General features: G+C 34.8%; 2 protein-coding genes across 4 annotated transcripts in view; one reads left to right on the top strand and one right to left on the bottom strand.

Moving 5' to 3' along the window:
- The window catches only part of LOC105832496 (soluble guanylate cyclase 89Db), a 169,300-nt gene that overhangs the window by 96,469 nt on the left and 49,466 nt on the right, over positions 1-23,365 (bottom strand). For both annotated transcript variants that reach the window (XM_028190732.2, XM_036288641.1), the window contains exon 2: positions 15,088-15,139. The gene's annotated coding sequence lies outside the window, so the exon portion shown is untranslated. The remainder of the gene's footprint in view (positions 1-15,087; positions 15,140-23,365) is intronic.
- LOC105832499 (opioid-binding protein/cell adhesion molecule homolog) overlaps positions 1-23,365 on the top strand; it is an 89,023-nt gene that overhangs the window by 58,509 nt on the left and 7,149 nt on the right. For both annotated transcript variants that reach the window (XM_036288645.1, XM_012673501.3), the window contains exons 3-6: positions 6,226-6,433; positions 15,653-15,811; positions 20,096-20,224; positions 21,445-21,582. In XM_036288645.1, the coding sequence (XP_036144538.1) occupies positions 6,226-6,433; positions 15,653-15,811; positions 20,096-20,224; positions 21,445-21,582 (634 nt within the window). The remainder of the gene's footprint in view (positions 1-6,225; positions 6,434-15,652; positions 15,812-20,095; positions 20,225-21,444; positions 21,583-23,365) is intronic.

Below are 23,365 nucleotides of genomic sequence, written 5' to 3'. Positions count from 1 at the left end.
GATTGTGACATATGTAATTTGAAAATAATTGTAATTCTTTATTACGTATATTTCGGTAATTTTTCAATTAAAATTAAAATTATACATTTTATGGCAATTCATATACGCTCTATAATTTTAAATGTAGTTAAGTACCAATATTCACGCGAAATATTCACGGAAAAATAAATTTTTAATTGTAACAAGGCAAAACAAAATTAAACGCTAATTGAATTTGTCTTTCGTGTGAATACGATAATTATTAGCTTGGAAATATTATCGCAACCCTTTTTAGCAGAACAATGCTCTTATTCAGTGTAATAAAACATTGAATATAATATGAGTAAACGAGTTTTATGTATTAAAATCTAAAAAAGATAGAGGGCAATATTCTAAAATTTTCTGAAATTTATTAAACACTAAATTTATTAAAAAATAAAAATAAAAAATACAAGAATAAATTAATTTTAGAATAAACCGTAAAAATAAAATTAAATGTGTGTGTGTATGTACTTTTGAATATATTTCTAAATGTAATGATAAACAGCAACGAATATTTTTATTTCGTAAAAATAGGTACAAGAGAAAATAACTTTGTCGCTGAATTGTATACGCTGTGTATACGCTTTAGCGTGTACATTTTCTTCACTACATACGTCAATTTTTTTTTAATTTTCAACACCATCATACGCACAACGATCGAAGAGTGAATGACGTGCGTTAGACGTTTCAACCGCGAACGTTAGGCAAGCGATTATTACTATATCATGGCCATTCAACAGTAACCGCTGCTACGCTTAGAATTTTCCAATATTTACATCAGAATATTCAACGTTTTCCAGCAAGCTGCTAGAAAACTTGAATAACCAATACTTGTTTTGTTGCTGGCTTTAATATATCTATCTTTAATAAACGCGAACATCGCGCAAACTGGCCAATTTTCGTTTATGACGCTTTGTTTTGCGAATTATCAGCATGGCATATATTGTTATGATATCATAAACAGTGATTCTTTTTTTACGTCTATCTCTTGCTTTGAGGAAGAAACAATCGAAATTTTTTACTTAAATAGTTTCACACTGAAAACAAAAATAGAGATATTCTGTAATGAAATTATTCGTAAATAATTGAAATTTGTTTTTGGCAATGCACAAACAACATTCATAATTTACATTCAAAAATGTAAAACTTTTATTTGTGAAAATATGTTAAGTATAGATGAAATTTATTTATTAAATTATATAACGTATTTCTTTTCTGATATTACTAATCAATAAAATATTTCAAAGATGTAAACGGTATGTAACGAAATTTTTATTTCTTATTTCACCATATTTAATTATAATTAATTTAAATTTACTATTTTTTAAAAATAATTGTAATTAATATATAAGACAAAAATAAATATTACATTGTCTTTTAATCGATTAACATCGTTAAGTTAAATGAAAGCACGGTGCTCGGCTATTAAGCTACATGGAAAATTTCACGCGATACCTTCGATGTAGTCGTAGTCGAAGCAGCACGTCGAATACAGTTGCCTCTCTCGGATAAGTTATTATATCGGAAAATCGCTTGGCCGCGCTCGTATCTTGTTAAAATATTTGAGCACCTTCGAGCTACACAGACGGGTAAATACGAATCACTGTCTTTTCGTTTTTCTTCGTAAGCCATCGGTCGTGAACTACGAGTAATTACGCGCCGATATATATAGGTATACGGCACATATTGCGTCGGCCGGGAAAAAAAACACTATTTTTTATTCATATCGTACTACGTGCAAGTCTAAAGACCCATTTCTTTAGGCGGAGCAATTTCAGGCGATGCATCTAGTCATGTAAGAGACGCTTACGTATATAACTCGTAATGTAATTTTAATTTCTTATTACAGGTGTGTGTGTGGGTGTGTGACATTATATGATTGCATATTCATGCCACTGCTTTTTATCCACCTTTCTAAGTGTTTCACAAACTCTAATCGCAATAATAATGCTGATAAGTAAAATTAACTCGTACATTCTCAAAAAGCTATAGTGTAATTTAAAATAATGCCCGCATAAAGTGCACGAAATATTTTTGAAGTGATATTTGTAGCTTTATGTCGTACAGTATTAGCGTATGCGGATGCGCATACGTGTGTGTACACGTGTGTAATCTAATTATTTAAAAGCACTCGCGGTATCGCGGACATGATTCTGTACCATCCAATTAGCCAAATAAATAGAATTATGTCAACTGGTGCCGCTTCATAGGAAGCGGTGCTCGACAATAATTAAGAGTACCGATAAATCTTGTTAACCCGATATATAGGGATGTTTTAGGATAGCAAGGATGTCGTGTAAAAAAATTATTCTCTCTCTAAAAATATCGGGAGCGCGTATCGAGACCTCGACCGGCGCATTTTACCATCGCTTCGACGTATTCATCGCGCGGCGTCCTCCACCGTCGCTTACATCCGGCGACGATTGCGCGAGCGCACGCGAACGGAAGAGAAATCGAAGGAGAAAGGATGAGCGATCGTCCGAGGGCCAGGACACGGTACACCCTCGAGGCGAACTTGCCCGAGTCATTTTTCACCGCGAGTCCGAGTCGCGAAAGCGGCCGTGCCTCTCGGGAAGATATTTCGCGAAATTAAAGAACTACCCGCGGATATACCTTCCGTACTTGCCGCAACTAAAAGAGATGAGGCGAGGGTGGAGGGTGGTGCAACGAGTGGTTGACGGAGTAGAAGAGGGCGCGGGCGCGGGCGCGGGGGGAAAGAGCTCGCGAGTGGAAAAAGGGACAGGTATATATACACAGGTATCGTCTCGTGCAACCGACTGACGTAAACGAAAATAAAGAGTTGCCGCCGAGTTCTGATTTCCTCTCTCGCCGTTTTCAACTGGCAAACCGGTTGGTCATGACACGTCCAAGGCAGGAAACACAACAGCGGCCGAAACAAAAGGGGAGGGAAAAAAAAAAGAAAAGAAAACACGGCGGATACGGAAGCATTCCGTCGTCCGTCGGTGGTTGCGGCGGCCGGTGCAGGACGCGGAGGAAAAGGAGAATGGAAGGAGCGCGCGAGAAAAGCGTGGCGTTTATTCAGACGCGCGACACGTGAGACGCGCGCGCGCGCGCGGCGAGATTACACTCGCGACGGGCGCAATTATATCGTTACGGCGAAACGGATCGTTTGTAAAAGCGAAACGTGCCGTTCCGCGCCGCATCGCTCTACGCCCAACGCCGTGTTTGCGGCGGTTGCATTTCGGTCATACGCGAGCTTGAGTAATTGCAGCCGACGGCGGCTCGCGGACGGGATGAAGGAGGACGATCCGCTTCCATTACGCGCGCTCATAGAGCTCGTCATGCGTACGTAATAGGCGTGCATGCACCGATACTCACCGGATACTCGTCGAGAGAGAGAGAGAGAGAGAGAGAGAGAGAGAGAGAGAGAGAAGGAAAAAGAAAACGGAGTGTATGTGCATATATACCAGGCGTGCCCGCGCGCGCCCGCGCTTCACATCTTTTCTATCAACCCCGAGAGCTCTTGTACCCCCTTTCCCCTCCCCCCCCCCTCCTCTCATCTTGAGCACACAATTTACAACCGCTTTGCTCTCTCTTTCTCTCTCTCTCCCTTCGTCGTCCGCGCTTCACCATCGCTTTCTTCAGCGTTCGCTCTGGTACACCCTGGCACCTTCCTTTCCGGGTTTCTTTCTCGACGGACGTAACCACCGCTTTTCCGCTATCGTTCCCGTCCCCCACTCTCAATCCTCGCCCTCGACTCGCTCTCTGGGAAACGTTCTCCCTTTTACCCGTTCGTCGTTCCTCGTGACTAGAGCAACCTGCGTCTGTCCGGCACACACGGGACGCGTGGCGGATACGCGTTCTGTGTATGCGATATACTTCGCCTACGGGCTGAGTGGATGTGGAAGAGCACAGAGACGGATGTTGCGTGCCGTAAAACCGAGCCGAGTGTATTACGACTTTGGCGTAATAATGAGTTCTATACTTCGTTTTTTCTTTCCAACTCTTTTTCGCTGTACCTTTCTCTTTTTCCTCTCTCACTGTTCTCTCTCTCTCTCTCTCTCTCTCTCTCTCTCTCTCTCTCTCTTTCGCTCTCTTTCTCTCTTCCCCCTCTTTCTTTCCCTTTTTTTTTCTTCCATCCCCGCGTTCTTTATGTTACGAGCGTAGTTGGTAAGCTGCGAGTACATTGTCGGTAGCACTTGGGCGATGAGATGCGTTGACAGCTTCCGCAATGAGGGCGGGAAGGAAGATGGTTGAGGCGATGGTCGGAGAGAAGGGAATGATGGCGCACGGAAAACGGAAGACTCGCAACGGACATCCATAAGTAAAACCGTGTGCGACATCCTAAATAGAGAAAGAGAGAGAAAGAGAGAAAGAGATCATTATCTCTTTCTTTTCTGAAAAATAAGTACGTTGAGTATGAATGCTATTTCCTTTTTTATTAATGAGATATTCTAGTTGGGCGATGCATGCGATCTACAGAGCGATAGACGTGTTTCACAGTGCATTTGCTGTATTTCGCGAATATTGGATCAGATAAAAGAATTGTGCGTGCTTTTGTAAGAAATAGTACAAGACAGGTAAAGCAGTAACTAGGTCGCGAACATTATTTCTATTGATTTAGTTTCTCAACATGATATCTTTATAGCTTGACACATTTGACACTTGTAGCTTTAATATATTCTTGAATATATTTGACGGGGAATTAACACATTATTTCAGTTACAAAACTCAAATTCAATGCTATATGTTTATGTAGCATAATTTTACTGGAAAGATCAGTCATTTTTCTATTATTATATGTATTGTTTTAAAGTTTAAGTTATATTGTTTCTATATAAAAATATAAAAAGGAATATAAAGATAAAATTACATATAAAAATAGATAAAATATAAACTATTTAATAAAAGTTAAATTTTTATATTATTACATCGAGGTTAAAAATAAGTACATTATAGTGTTTAAGAGTTATATTTTTATATATTTATATATTTATAATTGTTTTGTGTGTATGTATGGAAAAATAAAAACTCTTAATTAATATTTATTTATTATGTACGCATGTATAAAAAAGAAATTTTTTTCATAGAAAGAAATTATTATTATAACAGGTTCAGATAAAGTTTCTGCATTAATTTTACAAAACTATCTCTTGATGTAAAATAATAATAATAAAGATACAGAAGTGAGTGGCTATGCGTGAAGATAATAGATACGTCGGGGAACTAGTTTAAGGTCCTAGATTCGATCCCTGAGAATTTTCGTTCCGAGGATTCATCTACTGTACTTTTTTTGCTTATTAAAAAAATTTTATGCTTATTTACACATTGCGATTGAAAAACTTTAATTCAAATTTTTATCAAAAATATATTTTTTGTCATTTATTCTTTGCAATCACTGATAATTGCGTTTAGTGGAATTAATTGAAGGTTTTTTTTCCAAATGCGCTGTTTATTTTCTTAATTTTTTGTCGGACGAAACTTGTAAATCTGTTTTTACAACCTGAAATGATAAAATATGAACTCTGCTAACGCAGCCTGCAACAGGCTAAAGTGGTACAAAGTAGCTACCAGCTTCTGTTATCACTCTGAATATGATAGTGCCGCGGGAAAGCTGGATATGGAATGTGCATCACGAAATTTAATTACATACATATACTCGAAACACGTATCTTAAAATGCTCAATAAATATTTTTATTTTTATTTATAATTGAAAAAGCCACTTTATTAAATTTTGAAGTAACAGCTTCTTAATTATTTCCATAATTATTTCAAATAAAAATTAATAAAGCGTATATTTTGGAGTAACTATAGTAATATCCAATATTATCATTTAATAAGAGAAGTGATCTAGGAATAAAAGTATTTCTAAATTTGTTGAAAACAATTTTAAAAAACTGTTAGTGTATGAAGTACGTTTGCAGAAGCCAATTAAATGGAAACTCTATTATTGTAAAAATGTAAAATATCATTTTTATTTTTTGTATTTTTAAATATTTTTCTCGTTTTATATTTTGCAATAATTTCTCTGTCAACGTGAATTAATTTATCTACAACATATAATATATAACTTTCATTACGTCACATTTTTCACATTAATTATAATTAAATTATAATTCTTTATATATATATTGTTGTCTAAAAGCTTGGTACATAAATAAGATATTTGTATCGGCATGACGTGTAAAATAAAATTTTATTTAACTGAATGTTTAATTAATTCATTATTTGACTTGTTGCAGGTAGCGTGGCTACGGGTCGATACGCAGACGATTTTGACAATAGCAACTCACGTTATTACGAAGAATCATCGGATCGCTGTGACACATAGTGGCCATCGTGCGTGGTCTCTACACATAAAAGAAACGCGCAAGACCGACAGCGGTTGGTACATGTGCCAGGTTAATACTGACCCGATGTCCAGCATCACTGGATTTCTCGAAGTCGTTGGTAAAAATCAAGATCTTCTAATTGTTTTTTTTTTTTAAGAATTGCCTCTATCCTCTTATTATGTTTACTTGAAAATTATAAACGTTACGTTTATTAGGCAAAAAAAAAAATTAATATTATTAGAAGCAAGAAATATTTATAATAAACACCAACAATATCACATAAAACTTGCCTAATGCAAGAGAGGAAGTAATAATGTTAAATATATAAAGCTCTGTACCATAGATATTACTGATATAAAATTTTACTATAAAAGATTGAAATGCATAATTTATTTTTCTTTTATTTACCGTTAAAAAAATTTCAAATAAAAAAAATTAATTGTAAATTAAAATATCACTTTTTACTTACTGCACAATTTATTTAATATTTTGTAAAATCTAATATTTATTATAATCTAATGTATATTATATACATTGTAGAAAAAAAGAGTACACATAGGAGCGTACTTACAAAATAAAATTGCAGAGAGTAATATACGTAATATACGTAAAGAATTTTATAAATTATATTAAATAATACAATTATATATTAAAAAAGCTACTATTAAAATTAATTAAAAGTTATTAAATACTGAATAAAAAATGTTGATTTTAAATAATATTTAACAATATTACGGAATATTGAAATCAGCTATTAATAAAGTAGTAAGAGAAAAAGAGGGTGTTAGAGTGAGGAAAAAAAGAAATTTCCTGTCAAAAAAATATATAATACTGTATTACCAGAACAAACGCATAAATTTAAATTTGCTGGCGGTGTAAAAATTACATAAATTAAATTAAATTACATAACATTAATTTTTATTTGCACTGTTAAACCCAAACATTTTATTGTCGTATTAAACAAATGACAAATCATAATTATTGCAAGTTGACCAGAACATTTCTATATCTGACGCTGTCATACGTCACGTAAACAGAATGAATATGATACCACACGTAGTTTTATTATGATCTGTCCAAAAAATTACAAATAATTTTCTTTACTCGATATAGATTAACATGTCACATCTGACATATCTAGCGATATAACTTGTACAATCTCAGTGACGAGTAGTAGTGAGATATGGCGCTTTGAATGTACAACGAACTTTACGTGGTGTGCCCGTTTGTTTTTTATCTCGAATAAGTAATAAAATTTTATTGCTTTTTATGACTTTTTATTTGCAATTATTCAAACGTGTTATTTTTATACATAAAAAAGCATTATTCAAAATATTTGTTGCATATTATTTTTTTTATTTACGTTTTATTTATATTTGATAAAATTTTTCCATTGCAATTTTAATCATTAACTTCGAAATAGAACGATTGCAAAAGGTACTAGCAGATTAAATGCTTAAATCAATGTATTAATTTAAAAAAGATAGAATCTGAAATCCATCATATATACATGTATTTATTTTTTTATTTTATGTATTAACTATTTCTATTTTTATGTAATTTAAAAAATGTATAGCTTTAAATTTCTTATTTGTATAATTACATTTGTATAATTAGTTCCAACTTACATTACATATAAACAACGCTATATATTTTCTTAATTACTTAATAATGTATGTTAAAATAATTTTTATATTATTCTTAATTCTTGTGCGTCTACGCGATTATTAGGATCAAAATAAAACTACCATATATTAAATCCACATGATTTAAAACAGGCATTATGCTTATTGCGCGCAACTTCCAGTTTTCATAACGCCTAAAAGGCGGAAAATTGAGTGGGAAATGAGAATCTCGGAATGATTTAAGGACCGCTGCCGACAAATATTTGCGAGCAAATCGTACGTTCGAGATTGCTCGTGAATTTGTAACCCGCGCCATCCAGAAAGTCCGGGATCCTTGACTAGTCCTTGCGAAACTCGACTAAGCACAGGCGGATTCAGCGTTTTCCATGTATACGTAACTCGCGATTGTCCCGCGGAACACGTCCTTTGCTGGCAGGGCGCATCCTTCTTCCCGTGACTATGCATCAACTGATCCTTCCTTGAAACTTTCTTGGCACTTGGTACCACCGTCCCTGTTACCGCCAACTTGTCAAACTTCGCGAACTACGGTCGTCTTAGCGGACACCATAGTACCTCTAGAGAAAGCCGTGATTGCTACTACGAGACACCGATATTCAATTCTTGATTATTTGTTTCGCAGCTTTCCGGGTAACATCATGTACAACATAATAATGTTCGTAAAAAGTCGATTTTTACTTTAATTAACTAATTTTTTTCAAGAAAATGCATCACCGTTTCTTCAATTACTTAACACGGGGAAACGTGAAATTACGACTTGGCAATTAAATTATTATAATTTTTTATTATATTACTTTCATAGCAATTTTTTATTTTTGTTTTTACTGAATAATCATAAAACTTTGTTTTAACAAATACATTAATTAATTATTAAATAATTGCTGAGTAAAATAATGCTTGCTAACATAATAGCGAAATTATTATTACTTCATTTAATTTCATATATTGAGATTTTTATATGAGACAATTCTGCGCTGTTAAAGTTTCCAAAATTTTTTTATTATTATGCTTAATAGCCCATTATTTTTATTTGAGCTCAGGTACACCAGGTTTATCTTATTTCTCTTAAATTAATGAAAGTATCTTTTTCACTCTGCTATTAATTATCGGTCAGCGTGACGAAGGTCTGACACATTTCTTAACTTCTAGAGATCATTGGTCGGCTCTATCGCGCTCCGGCGCAATAGCATTTGAGAGATGAATATCGGACTGCCGGAAATTACCAAATAAATGCTGGCATTCTATACTCTTGCGAAAAGCTAATGCATCTCCATAAATACCTCAGCTGAGCTTACTGATTTATATCTCTTAACAAGCTCGCAGATAGTATCCCATTGATACATTGCAAAGCTCACGTTAACTAGAAGTTAAGTAAGACGAGCGAACGTTCATGAACGGATGTATAGCGGATGTAGAACGGTTGTAAAGAAAAATCGTTAAATTTGTTTGTCTGCAGATAAAAACTGCATAATAAAACGTAATGCAATGATATAATAAAAATTCTTAAACTAAGTTAATTTCGTAGACATTACTGAAATCAATTTTAATATCGATTGCGATTTATCTGAGATATTTCCCTATACACACGTAAACAATATATTTGATATTTTTGTGTATCTATTAATACATTTAAGCGAAATAAGAATTTAATAATTGAACATCATAAAGATTTGATAACAAAAGTTTTTAAAACATTAATTGAAGCTAGTGGATAATATTAAATCATTTATCGCTTTATAAATAAATGTACGATATCGATTACGGTCTATGGTTGCCCTCCTGCATACGTGAATATGCGCTTGATACTTCTCTGCGACCGTAAATTTCAAACGAAACGTCGCACTGTACTTTGCTGTGGCATAACGTTTTCGAGCAAGAAAGCAGCAAGAACAGATTAAAGATTTCACACTTCAGCGAGCCCTTTCGGGTGACTTGCCAGGATAGAGACGCCTCCCCGCGTTGCCAACCTCGGCCCTTCGCGATCGGCCGGATTTGTGGCGGCGGGATGCAAATGTATGTAAAGTACGTACCCCCGCGCCAAAACCTTCGAGGGCGATTGTACTCTTGGCGGGCTATTAGACACCTTCCCGGCAATTCGTGCTCCTCGTTCTAATAACCGGTCGGCCACCTCACGCCGCAAACCGCCCAGCCGTAGAATTCCGTATAAGCGTATAGTTTAGTCTCACCGTAACCCCTCGTTAAGATTCTTCTTTATCGGTCTGCCCTATCGTCGACTATATTGCCAAGACTAAGAGAGAAAAGAAAAGAGTCGGCTATTTTGCTTTATCTTACTTTATCGGATGATTTGCGGACATTGCATTCTTTGGTATGCTATAGTTTGCATCGCGCCAGCAGGAAGGAACGAAAAGAATGGCACTAATGACGCAAAATTATTATGATATAAACGGGAGCGTAATTACAATGTATTAATTAATTTTGCATCTTTTGTGTCTGTTAATTTGTAAAACAATGCTTTTGACATAGTTTTGAAGCATGCTTTGTAATGATTGGAATGTAACATGAATTGTTGGCTTTCATCTAATAATAACCACTGTTGCTTTGGTTGAATATAAAGTAAAAGTGCAGAAGATAAAACAAAAAGGATAGTCGTTTATTTCCTTCTCATTATTGCATCGAGCCGTCGATCGTGATTTATTCTAATTTGGAAAGAATAAAGTACTAATAAAGTAATTATATTTGCATGGATTTTTTATAGCTTTTGTTGTACACTTCTGAAACTTTTATATCTGTGTGTGTGATTTGTTCAAACCACGATATCGCTTCTTCGATGATGCGTGAGTGAAAAGTTGATTACAATCATACAAAAATTTTCCACAAATCACTTAAAGCAAAATTTATAAAATAATACTTTTATGCTATGAAAGTAACTATTCTGTAAGAGTAATAACCGTAATTCTACCTATACCAGTAAAGTTGTACAGGCATGCAAATTGTAGTAAATATTGCTTCGTTTGTACACTTTAGTGGTAATCAGCTTTGGGTAATCAAACTTGTTGAGAGAGTTCAATTTCCGAGCTTTTTTAAAAATATAAAAATGGCGAAATGTTGAAATATGGAAATAGCAAATATTGCATATAGATTCGTTGCGCCGTTCAAAATATTGACTTGCAGAAATTTTATCATACGGTTTGTTTTTTATTTTGCGCGAATTCGATTATTGAATGCGTATTGCAGTTGAAATCTTCGCTATACAGCGCAACGATATTTTTATTATTTTATTAATTATAAATTCTACCTCAAATTTACAAGGTTTATGGATGTTAATATGTGTTATACAAACTTTGTTCTTTCAATGTACATACAATGTAAGATACGTATGCATATATAAAGCTCAAGTTTATCGCAACCAACTCTCGTTAAATTTCTTGTTTATCGTAGTGAAATTACTGACTTGGTTAACTCGCTTTGGTGTGATGTTGCATGTTTTAACTTACGTGACCAATTGGTCGATTATACATTTTCAATGTGAGCATATGGGATTGCGGGAAACCATTCATGAGTACAACGCAAATATAGCTGTTTGATTCGTATCAAACAGCTGATAGGACTTAAACATAGAAAAATACATAGAAAAATCAAATTTTTTAAATCTTATTAAAAGTAAATGAAATCTACTTACTCTTTTCTTTCCAAATTTGAAATTGTATTAATCAAAAAAACTTGTGTTTAATTTTTTAAATAAATGTTAAAATTGTTAGATTAATTCTAATTAATACATACATTTTTTTAAAGAAATTATTGTAATTTACAAAATAAACTTAATAGTTTTGCGTTGTAGGAAAAGGATATCAAATGTGCCATTACGTAGTGTTGATGAACTGCGGCAGAAATAGAAGATTTAATATTGCATTACTCGAAATTATCTCAGATGGCATAGAGTTGATAGTTTTTGCTATCCCTTTGCGTAACTCGACCATCGGTGATCGGCGCGTATGCATCAATTTAGTATCACGTTGGTCTAAACGCCGTCTCGCTCTCGACCGATCGAACGTTTTCAAACGTTATCGGAACGTCGCGAAATATAGCGGCCATTCAAAAAGGACACTCGAAGATATCGGCGGTATGAAACGACGGTTGTGTACAGTCCACATGCGAATAAAACACGATCCTGTGAAAGCAAACAAAAACAACGGGCGCGCGTCGGTGCGCGGGCACGCGTGAAATAATAAATTCGACCCAATTGTTTTCCCGTATCAATAAATATACTATCTGCGGATACGGCGCTTTTTTTCGCCCCGTTTGCGCCCGACGCAGTCGGGGCAAAGCGCGAAATGAATTGCGCACCGGACCCGGTGATATCTCTGTGACCTGTGACGGCGCGGGTGTAGCGACGCCCGCCTGGAATTGCTTTTTGCTCGATGCCCGATGCCCGCTTAATTCTTTGGAAGAATTCGCTGCCGTACAGATGCCCTCAGTATTTGACTGCTCTGCCGTGATCCTGCTGTGCCGTCAGAGAGCATCCTCATTTTGGCCCTCTCTTTGTTGGCCCGCACAAACATTATTGCGAAAATATTTTACACCACCTAACTACAGTCTTGCGTATTGCCAGGCTTTTTACACTTTGAAACATTTATCGAGAATATATCAAAGTATAAAACGAATTTGACAAATTCATTTAACGATAAATTGAAATGTACATCGTAATATACATTATCGTTGAAAACGCGAAATTATGGGAAATTATTTAGATTTACGTAATTTGAAAAAACGACCGCTGTAATTTGTTAATTATCGTTAATTATAGGTTTTTCATTGGTAATCAAAAGAAATTATTTGTCTATTATGAAGGAAAGCTTTGTGTATTTCCTAATGTGCTTCATAAAATTCACACTTTTATGCAATCGCAGGTTTCGGTTCACCCTCGTCGTCTCGTTAGCACACGAAAGCACCATTCGCGCCGGTAGCTTTTTCGCATCCGCGGAAACTTCGTCCTGGAGCCTCTTTACCTTCCGAACACGTCTTTCGTAACTCACCAGGGGGACGCGACGTCGGTCTCTGAGAAAGGACTATTCACGAAGGTAGCCTCTTTCGTGACCGGGAAAGAACTTAGTCCGCGTAAGCCGTGGGAAACCATTCCCGGCCAGCCGTCTTTCCGGTGTACAAACTGCATGTACGCCGGCCATATTCGGCTCTATTCCGTTTCGAAAGCAACTCGATAACGAAATTGTTCGCATTGTTGAAAAATGTATCGCGTCGATGGCTCTTCCGTTCTTGGCGCGATGAAGATTATTTTCACGAAGGGCGCGCGGGTCGATCATCGTGAAATGCCGGCGATATCTCGTAATAAACGTTGTTATATACCTTGCGCTCTATTGAAAAGGTCACTGCCGTGTGCACGGGCGAATAATCTTTGTGTTGCTGACGCCAGCGTAAAAATTTTCGCAAGCTATCAATCCACCTGAATAGGTCAATGTAATACAGATATGCTGATATAGAAAAATTTTATGAATCTCTTAGGATTTTTAGAATTTCTTGTAGCTTTAAATGTGTGATAACAAAATCAAACATACATTTTATTTACTATACAGCATACCTTGTTAGAGATATTAAAAGCCAGAATTTCATTACAGTCTAAATAAATCGAGAACAATTAATTTCAAACTAAACTTAGCTTCCTTTGAAATCGAGCAAAACTATGTAATTGTTATTAATAGTATTATATTAGAATAACCTCACCATTATTGGCATACAGATTGCACCTAATTATACTACTAAAAATATAATTATTTATATATGCAGTGAATTTAAAAATTAAAGATAATGTAAAATTTGTATGCTAAATTTATAAATAGATATATATCTATTATTAGATTGTGAACTTTACATTCACATGTTTCGTACATATAAAAATAGAATTGAAGACAAAATAAATTTTTAATTAATTTATAGTAATCTCCTATTCTCTTCAAATATAATAATGATAATTATATTTCTTCAATAACATTTTTTTAAAGGAAGAGAGAAGAAAGAAAATGAGAGAAGATATATATTCACATTATTAAATAAAAGTTCCATTCATTATTTAAATTAATGCAGTCCGAGACTGTAGCTTTTGTATTACTAATTGATACAGTAATCTCCGCAACAGATTAAGATATAATTAAAATTTCATTCTTTTATAGTGCTCTTTTTATTAAAGCGCATTGTGAATACGATAATACAATACTTTTGTATTTCAACTCGTTTGATGAATGGGTTTCAAGACAAATGGATAAATAACGTTCGTTCAATCGTTTTACAAATATAAAACGTCTAACCGCAAGAGGGATGAGATTCCTGTGAATTTTTGTCCCTATCGAGGTGAACAGTTCTCTCTGGAATATTTTGCCGCGTTTGTCAAACCAAGAGAGAAAATTTCACCATCCAGCCAGCTGTTTTATTTTTCAAATATGAGTATTTTTTCTACGTTTTATCATTGTACCTTTTAGACAAACGTTTCTGTGTAATATAATTGAATAATAAAGATTTAATTTGTTTGAAACAAAACAAATTGACACAAAAATCTTGGTAATGCGATAAAATAAATCAACGTATCTGAATTAGTATTTGGTTGTGGTACATTAGTTGATTTATTTACTGAGATTAGGGGGATGGTCGGTAACTCTAAACTATCTAGTGTATCGCCTAAGCACAAAACAATCCGCCATATCGTATCCGACTGTCATTTACTAAACTCGGATAAAGCAAGGTGATGGGTTTACTTTGCATGATATATTGGTTGCTTATGCACTTCCTTTCGAGGTAATCCACTTATACCGTTCCCTTAGTCAGTTCAGATCCTGTTTGCATTGTTCGCGCATGCATTAATTTGCAGAACTGATAAATTGTAACTATTTTACATTTTTGTTGTGTAAGAGAAACACGTACGTATATGGCAAATATACGTAAATATGTATGTGTGTAAATAAAAAAATTCTAATTTTATGCTTCAGAGCGTACGGAGCTGTATAAATTACATTATAAACAATTACACATACGTAACAAATTTTCCGTGTATTTAATTATTCCAACAATTTTACATATCTGCTTGAGTAAGGTAAGTCTTACTCAAATTTCATCAGCAGTTTCGCATTAGAACGCGTGTATGTTCTGTAAAAAGCAGACTCACCTTAATACCACGCGCCGTCGTTGTACAGCATCCCTGTCGAGCTTCCGGTTATCTACAACAAAAAGAACAACGGGTTACGAACCATTACAGTCACGCGTAACCGAAGATCGTCTCAGCGAAAAAAAAGAGAAGAGAACAGAAAGAAATCGCTCTCCTTTAACGGAACAAAAAAGCATTCCCCGGACAGAAGTGGAAGCGGGAGGGAGGGCGGGGGAGAGAGTGCGGGCCGGACGTGGTTCAGGGACGCTGTGAAAATTCGAGCGAACGCGCGAGATCGGCGAGGCGGATCGAGATTTTACGAGCGAATCCGCCGTCCGCGAACGAATGGGGCGCAAAGCCCCAGGACGCGCCGCGCGTGTTCCCGCGGTCGTGTGTGCACGCGGCGGGATATCGCACGACGGACGGTGACGGAGGGAGCATGATCGGGCAGTCGCGAGATAACCATCTATCTGGTCCGCGCGAACGATCATCGCGCACGGCCGCGCGCGTTGGTAACGCGCGCGTGCTCGCGCGCCCACGCGGCCTCTCTGGGACGACTCTCGTCGCAATGTGGTCATTGTTTCAGTGCCGCCGGATATCCTGGACTATCCCACCAGCACGGACATGGTGGTGCGGGAGGGTAGCAACGTGACGCTACGATGCGCGGCGACAGGAACACCGGAGCCAACGGTCACGTGGCGTCGTGAAACGGGCGGCGCGATCAACGTGGCATCGAATTGGCATGGTACGTATCTATATATATTGATCTCTACTACTAGTATCTGTTATTACTACTGTCGTGTACTATTGCCACGTGCCCCGCTTCATTGGACACCGATTGTCGTCGCGCGACGAATGCCGGTCGCTGTACTCGCAGATAGAGCCGCGTTCCTCTCACCCGATCTCACCGCGCCTCCTTTCAACCCCTATTGCCATCGTTGCCTCGCGTTGCTCTGCGTATATTGAACGTAACTCGCAGCTTGTAGAACGGGCTATGCGCCACGAGGCTTTTTCTCGCTCTCGCTCTAAAACAGACTGACAGAAAGCTCGTTGTCTCGTTTCGCGCTGATTGAGCGAGACGTTTATTGTACGCTCGGATCGTATCATTGAATGAGTTTTGATGGACGGCGCTGAACCGATACGGATAGGCCTTTTGTTGAATTCATTCTAAACGCGAGCGTTTAATAATCAATTCAAAGATCGCAAATGGAAAGCAAACGTCCTTCTTCGAACTTTAATTAACTATCAAGGGCGTGCACTTAATTCTGTTAAAGAAAACAAATATTTTTTTATTTTCAAATGAAAGATAAAAGGAGTAATCGATGATTAAGATAAATTATAATATAAGAAAGTTCTTTCGCGCGAAGTAAATATAATGTACGAAATACTTTATTCTACAATAACTTCACACTGTATTATTAATCTCTCTATTTGCTTAACACATTTTTATTTTTTATTATTATGAAACTTGATTCTCAATTGATTTTATTCCCTTATTGAATTGATATAATACTTTCAACAGTAACACCATTCCCCACCCTTTACTCCCTCTACTCCCTTACTATCTTTCCACTTGCTACAGTCTCTCGCAATTGACGAGAGAATTTAACGATTCGTTACACAAAATGGTTTCTTTCCTGAGATGTTATTATCAGCAAAGTGCCGTCGGCGTAATGTCCATCGAAATAAAATTGCTGCATTTATAATATAAACTCATTTACTTAACCCATTCGGTGAGAAATTAATTTTGTTTACAATTCCGAACAAATTTCTGTCGTTATGCCGCCTTGAGTAAAGGCTAGCAGAAACTAGTAATCAACATGTAATTTAATTTCTTAATTGTTGTCGAAGGAATGTTATGCGAATGTTTGCGATAAAATATTTTAACGAGAACTTTCCATTAATATACGTGATAATTCTTTGCTGATGTTTACAGTTTGATTATATATATATAAAATTATTATAATAAAAGTAATATTTTTCTTTTTTTAATTACAAGAATCTATAATTACAAGAATTACAAGAATATATCAAGACATTTTTATCCAGTTTTTCAATTTATATATGCTAAATGATTTTTCTGTGACTTCGATATGTATGCAACACATTCTCAAAAAGATATTTTAAATGGTTATTTAATTTTACATAAGATTAAGTCGAAAGAGAGAGAATAATAATATTTGGCAATTCAATTTAAATGTTTTTGTTCTCTGAAATCACGTCTCGCTAGATTTGCCGTTTCTCACAATCTAATCACTCACACACGTGCTTTTGGTTGCCTGCTTCATTCAACAGCATTCCCGTTTTACGCGCTACCCGCATCAGGATTGTTTAGATTTTGCTGACTAATTGCGCAAGCAAGTGTCGGGGACATTCTCGCTTGTACATCAGATAGATAGCTAAAGTACCGTTTTAGTCTCTTCCTCTTATACGGTTTCATAGGTTCTTCTCTTCACTTCCTCTTTCCTTTTCACCCTATTTCTGTTCGTCTAGTTTGTACTGAGTTCAGTGCTTCAGAAAGACCAACCATTCCACATGTAACACGCTCGTAATGTATTTTCCATCCGTGTGAGATCGTGCGAAGGGTCAGAAATGTGAAGAAATGAGAAAACTCTCTGCGATAAAACATTGATCGTGATCGATTTCCGATGATTTATTCACTGGACGAAACTTTCATCTTTCTAAGCCGCGATTTTAGGGAATCACTTTAAGTATTTTTTTGCATCCAGCTGTCCTCCTATATTCGTCCCCTCGTTTTGCGTCGCTCTTGCGGAAAGATTCAGTCACGATTCCATTAGACGATAAGTACCGGAAAATAGAGTATTCGGGAGCGCGCTATCGCTTTTACGATTTTTGCAATCGAGATCCGCGCACTCCGTTTGACTTCCGATAATAGGGGAGAGTGTTCTGCGTCCTTTTATTCTTGTATGATAATTCATACTAAGAGATTTTGCGTTTTGCAGACGATAAAAGTTTGAAGTACGAATTTATCTCAAATGCCTCAACAGGTGTATGAATGAAAGCACTTTTTAAGCTGTCGTCGAAATGTGCAGACGTTCGCATAAGTCTCGCGATACGTATTTAAGTACTAAATGAAATCAATGTTGAAAACGAATTCTTTCTCAGCTCAGATAGAATAACTGATATTTTTATATTAATGTGACAATTGTGTAAAAATAAAATTAATAAATTATTAAAATTATTGAAAAACAACAAGTACTTTTTTTTACACATGTCAACATATTTTAGAAGCATTGTAAAGTAATTAATAAGACATTGTAATATTATTAGTAGAAAATCTTATTATTCAAAATTATCTTATTTCTTCCATGAAAAATTCTATCATCGCATTTAAAACATTTAATGCATACATGTATTTATATATTTTTATTGTTATTTCTATAAATTCTGTAAAACTGTTATTAGAATAGAATTTGTGTATTGTGTATATACGTACGCATTATTTTAATAAGTTATAAACTCTCATGTTGTATAAGTTATAAGAATTTTATTCTGAAAATATAGTACAATGTTAGTAGGCTGTTGATCTCTAAAGAAACTATATAAATTATGGTAATCAAACTCGAAATGAATGTGCTAGATTGTCAATTTAACTTCATTGCACACTCACGACGCGGAACTAATTGTAATTTCAATGTACAAATCGATTAGCACGATTAATTATATAATATCGAAATTAAGGAAATACACATTTTAATTAAACTTGAAATCAATTGTTTCGCAATATTAAGCTAGTCGACCGTATTGCAACAATCGAAACAGAAATTATTGGAAAATATCAGAGAGCAAATATTAATTTATAACATATGAAATTACAGCTGACATAATGAGTGCTACTTTGTCCACTCTCGCATATTAATATTTATGTTACGTTCCATTTATATACAATGTGAAGTCTAACAAAATTATGTCATTTGGTAATAAATCAATGTTCTATTTTTTTTCTGTTAATATGTATGTATTGCGGAATCTTTTAATTGCTTTTTCACGCATAAAAAGATATATTCAGTTTGTGTCATCTATTATAATTTACGTGTTTTGAACATTTTGCAAAATACAGAACATGAATTTAAATATGTTTCATGTTATTACTTGCTTACCACTTAATTATGGCACATGCGCTTACTGGTTACACAACGCGGTATACATACAACATGTACATTATGAAAAGGTATGCCAAGAAAATGAGAAAAAGGATACAATTACTTAAACGTTACTAGTTATTAATAAGTATTAGTCAAAATTGGTTCAATGCATAATTTATATGACAAAACTATATTTATTATTATAACTACGTTATTTTTTATTAAATGCAATATTTTTCAACGTTAAATGTATATAATCCAAAATAATGTGATTAAAAAAGGATTTTCTAATTTTTTAGAAAAAGAATTTGTTCACAGAATTTAAATATCATTTTTTGAGATATTTACTATTCATGAAATAAAAAACATTATCTTATTTTGATATAGAGCTAAAAACTTAAAAATTTAAAAACAAAATTTTTTTACAAATCATGTGCAGATATAACTGTGATCTATTTATATAATCTAAAACTATTTAAACCATGTATTTAAACGTCTATATAAGTTTTCTGAAGCTTAAATGAAAACATATATTTTCCTCTTTTTTACATAATTTTCAAAAATAATATAAAAAATTTAATGTACTTTTGCTGCAAAATAATTAGAAACTTTTATCATTTCTTTGCTTATTATTTGACGTTAAAAATCATTTCATAGTATTAAACAGTTAAAATTATTATATGTATCATAAAAGATAATATTATCCATAAACCGGGATGATTAAATTTGTGATTTATAATCAAAAATATCCCCGTAATTCGGGACGTTGAAAAATTAACGACGCGGTATTAACGTGTGCAATTGGTCAGATCGTGTCATAGGTGCGTTTCACTGAACGATGAGCGAAGCGTACGTAATAATGCGTCGTAATCCATGTTCATATGAATTTGTATGCCTACATCTACATGTATAAACTGTTGCAGCGGGTAGTATCATGGGCCCGGAGCTGGAAATAACACGAATCACGCGTCTCCATATGGGACCGTATCTCTGTATAGCGTCTAACGGGGTGCCACCAACAGTCAGCAAGCGGATCCTCCTCACTGTTCACTGTACGTAATTTCGCTGCGTGATCCTAGATTCCATTTTATGGCCAACGTTAAGGAATACTTTCATCCAAGCGGTAGCGTGAAACGCGATGAAATACGTAAACTACGTTGTATAAATGGCTTTTCCGTTGCGATTGAGAGAAATATAACTAAATGCGTTTCCATTTTGCAAGGCGAGAAAAAATATTACGTAAAATTATTTAATCTTTACGGAAAAACGAAGATTAATCGAAATTTATGCACAGTTATCGTGGATTGATTTTTCAGAATAAAAATACCATATAGAATATAATGTGCACGACGTAACGCCGTTAAAGTTTCAGTTCGAAAATTTTAATTTAATCGAAACCCTGACTGTTCTGTTCACATCCTCCGCTTTTTATATATACGTATATATAAATTGCGGAAATGCATGCGAATGATATTTTAATAGTTCGAGTAGGTAGAAATATATTCTTATGCGCGCATTGCGCGCGCTTGTCGCAAAATATAATTTAAATTGTCGTACTCGCGAGTGGTGTGAGCGATCTCGCGTAATGACGCCTCTCGGGGTAGGCATGGTGAATAGCTGATCCCGAGGGCCATTGTTCCTGAAAACGGAGTTAAATCTTTCCCGCCGCTGGCTACGTAATTTTACTATGCCATATAACAAGTCGCTTACCACGAGGACAAGTGACGTTTCTGGATTGATTAAAAAATAAGAGAACCCTATTGCGAGGAAACATGTTTTAAAAATGAGCTGGAACTGGAGCTTTAGTAAGACTTTTGCGTCAAACGTCAGATGTTGTACCTTGTGACGAGTTCGTAAAATTGGGTATTCCATTAAATTCTATGCACCCATATAAAATTTAACGAAATACCGAATTTTACGAATTCGTCACAATGTACAACGTTTAACGCGCGTGCTTGCGTGCGTGCGTGCGTGCGTGCGCTATGATTTCACGGCTTTATAATTTTTAACATCAAGTACGTTTAACATTATATTGCTAATTAGACTTTGTTCATTAAAAAAAATAACAGTTATATGAAATGAAATTAATATATATCTAGTACTCGATCAAAGCCATGTTGCATAATTTTTCAACTCAAAGTAATAAAAGATTTGTTGGAAGAAACATCTATAAAAACAAAGTAAAAATAAATGTTGCTTTTTTAATAGGATTACTATATTTTTTTATTTTAACGTATGTGTATTTTATTGTGATTTGTATAACCTTGCACAGTTCAGCCAATGGTTTGGATCGAGAATCAGCTAGTAGGTGCTTACGAAGGACAAACTCTCATGTTGGAATGCCGTAGTGAAGCCCATCCTAGTCCTATCACTTACTGGACAAGGCCATCAAACGAAACTATTGCTAATGGTGAGTAGATATTTTTATTTGCTTAAATATGATGTGTGCTTTTTATTTTTATTAATGATAAAACTGAAAAAGTGTATAAAAGAGAATGATTAAATTGACTGTTTTAAAAATCAATATTTTAATTATCTGTTTCCTCTGCTCTCTCTTTTTATCAAGCGTACAAATATAAATCTTAATCATGACAGGCAACTAATTTATGCAACTAAGTTTATTCAGAACGAAACGAATGGAACACCCAAATGTGCGATACCGTTACTTTTATTATATAAAACAAAGTAATAAGAATTCACGGTATTAAGAATTCAATTCTTAAATATTTTATGTTTATTATGTGAGGGCAAATTATTTCTTCGTGGAATTATACAAACATTGACGTCTTCTAAATTCGTTGCTGCTTAAGATAATATTTATTGAAGAATAATACTTGTCTGAAAAGAAGGAAAAATGAGAGATTTAATGAAACCGAGAGCGCGTTTTATTCCAATTTACGAAATAATTGTTATAAATTCTTTTCTTCTTCTTTTTCTTCTTCTTTTTTTTTTGCATGCGCACACCGGGAGGTGCACGCACGAGCAGCTGTAATGCAATTCGCCTTAATTACACCCCGCTAACGCGGTCGTTTCGCTCTAATTGCTACCATGCACCTTTGCGATATGCAAGGGGTTAAGGGCAAGGGCAGCGGTATTAAAACTTAAGATGTGTGCGTGCCATCTCGTGTCGGGTTAATTCATGACAGCACTCTCCGCGTACAGGCTAAAATTTTTTTCTTAAAGTGTTATAATGAAAGATCTGCGAATTAATTAACGCGCGTAATTGTTCTCATGAAGTTCTCAAAATTTTTATCGTGATTTCGGTCTAGCAGGTTTATTGTTAACGAAAGCGTTTCACGTATTAATGGATAATATTAGTATTGAAACTTTTGTCGATTAATTACAAAGAGACAGCTACTATTAGCATGTGATTGTAGATGATTCTTATTAAATTAAATGCTGTCTTACATATATTTGTGTATATTACATTTTTTTTACTACACATATGTTTCTATCTTTTTATTTAAAACAATTTTAAGAAAATTAATGATAAATATTTTTCATTCTGTGGAAAACATGCATTTGCATATTGTAAATAATCTTATCTATTATTAGATCATAGATGTTGTCATATTTCTAGGATGACAGTAAGAGAAGAATAATTAATTAAGCACAAGTAATAAATGTAAAACGGAAAATTAAATTATTCAAAACAACACCAAAAATTTATTTTTCTCTTAAATAAGAATTATAAATGATCAACGAATATTTAGTTTGTAAATAAAAAAATTTAGTTAATATTATATCAAATAACTTTATTTAATTTTTCAGTTTTATTACATCAGTGCATATACTCCATTTTCATTATCAGAAATATCCCAACAAGATATTCTCAATATTTTTAAAAATATTTTCTGTATCACTTTCACACACACACACACACACACACACACACACACACACACACACACACACACACACACACACACACACACACACACACACACACACACACACACACACACACACACACACACACACACACACACACACACACACACACACACACAGACGCGCGCGCGCGAAAGAGAGAAAGAGAGAGAGATTTAAATATACATTTATAAAATTATATAAATGTGTATACTTTCACAATCGGTGAATGTAGCAAACAAACTCTTAACGAAAGAATACTATTTTATTGTTTCGGATAACGCGGCACATACCAATATGAGTGCCGGCAAACTTTCCTCTGA

Source organism: Monomorium pharaonis, chromosome 6 (assembly GCF_013373865.1).
Source record: "Monomorium pharaonis isolate MP-MQ-018 chromosome 6, ASM1337386v2, whole genome shotgun sequence".
In the NCBI taxonomy this organism is placed as follows: domain Eukaryota; kingdom Metazoa; phylum Arthropoda; class Insecta; order Hymenoptera; family Formicidae; genus Monomorium; species Monomorium pharaonis.
This window is presented reverse-complemented; position numbering and strand designations above follow the sequence as displayed.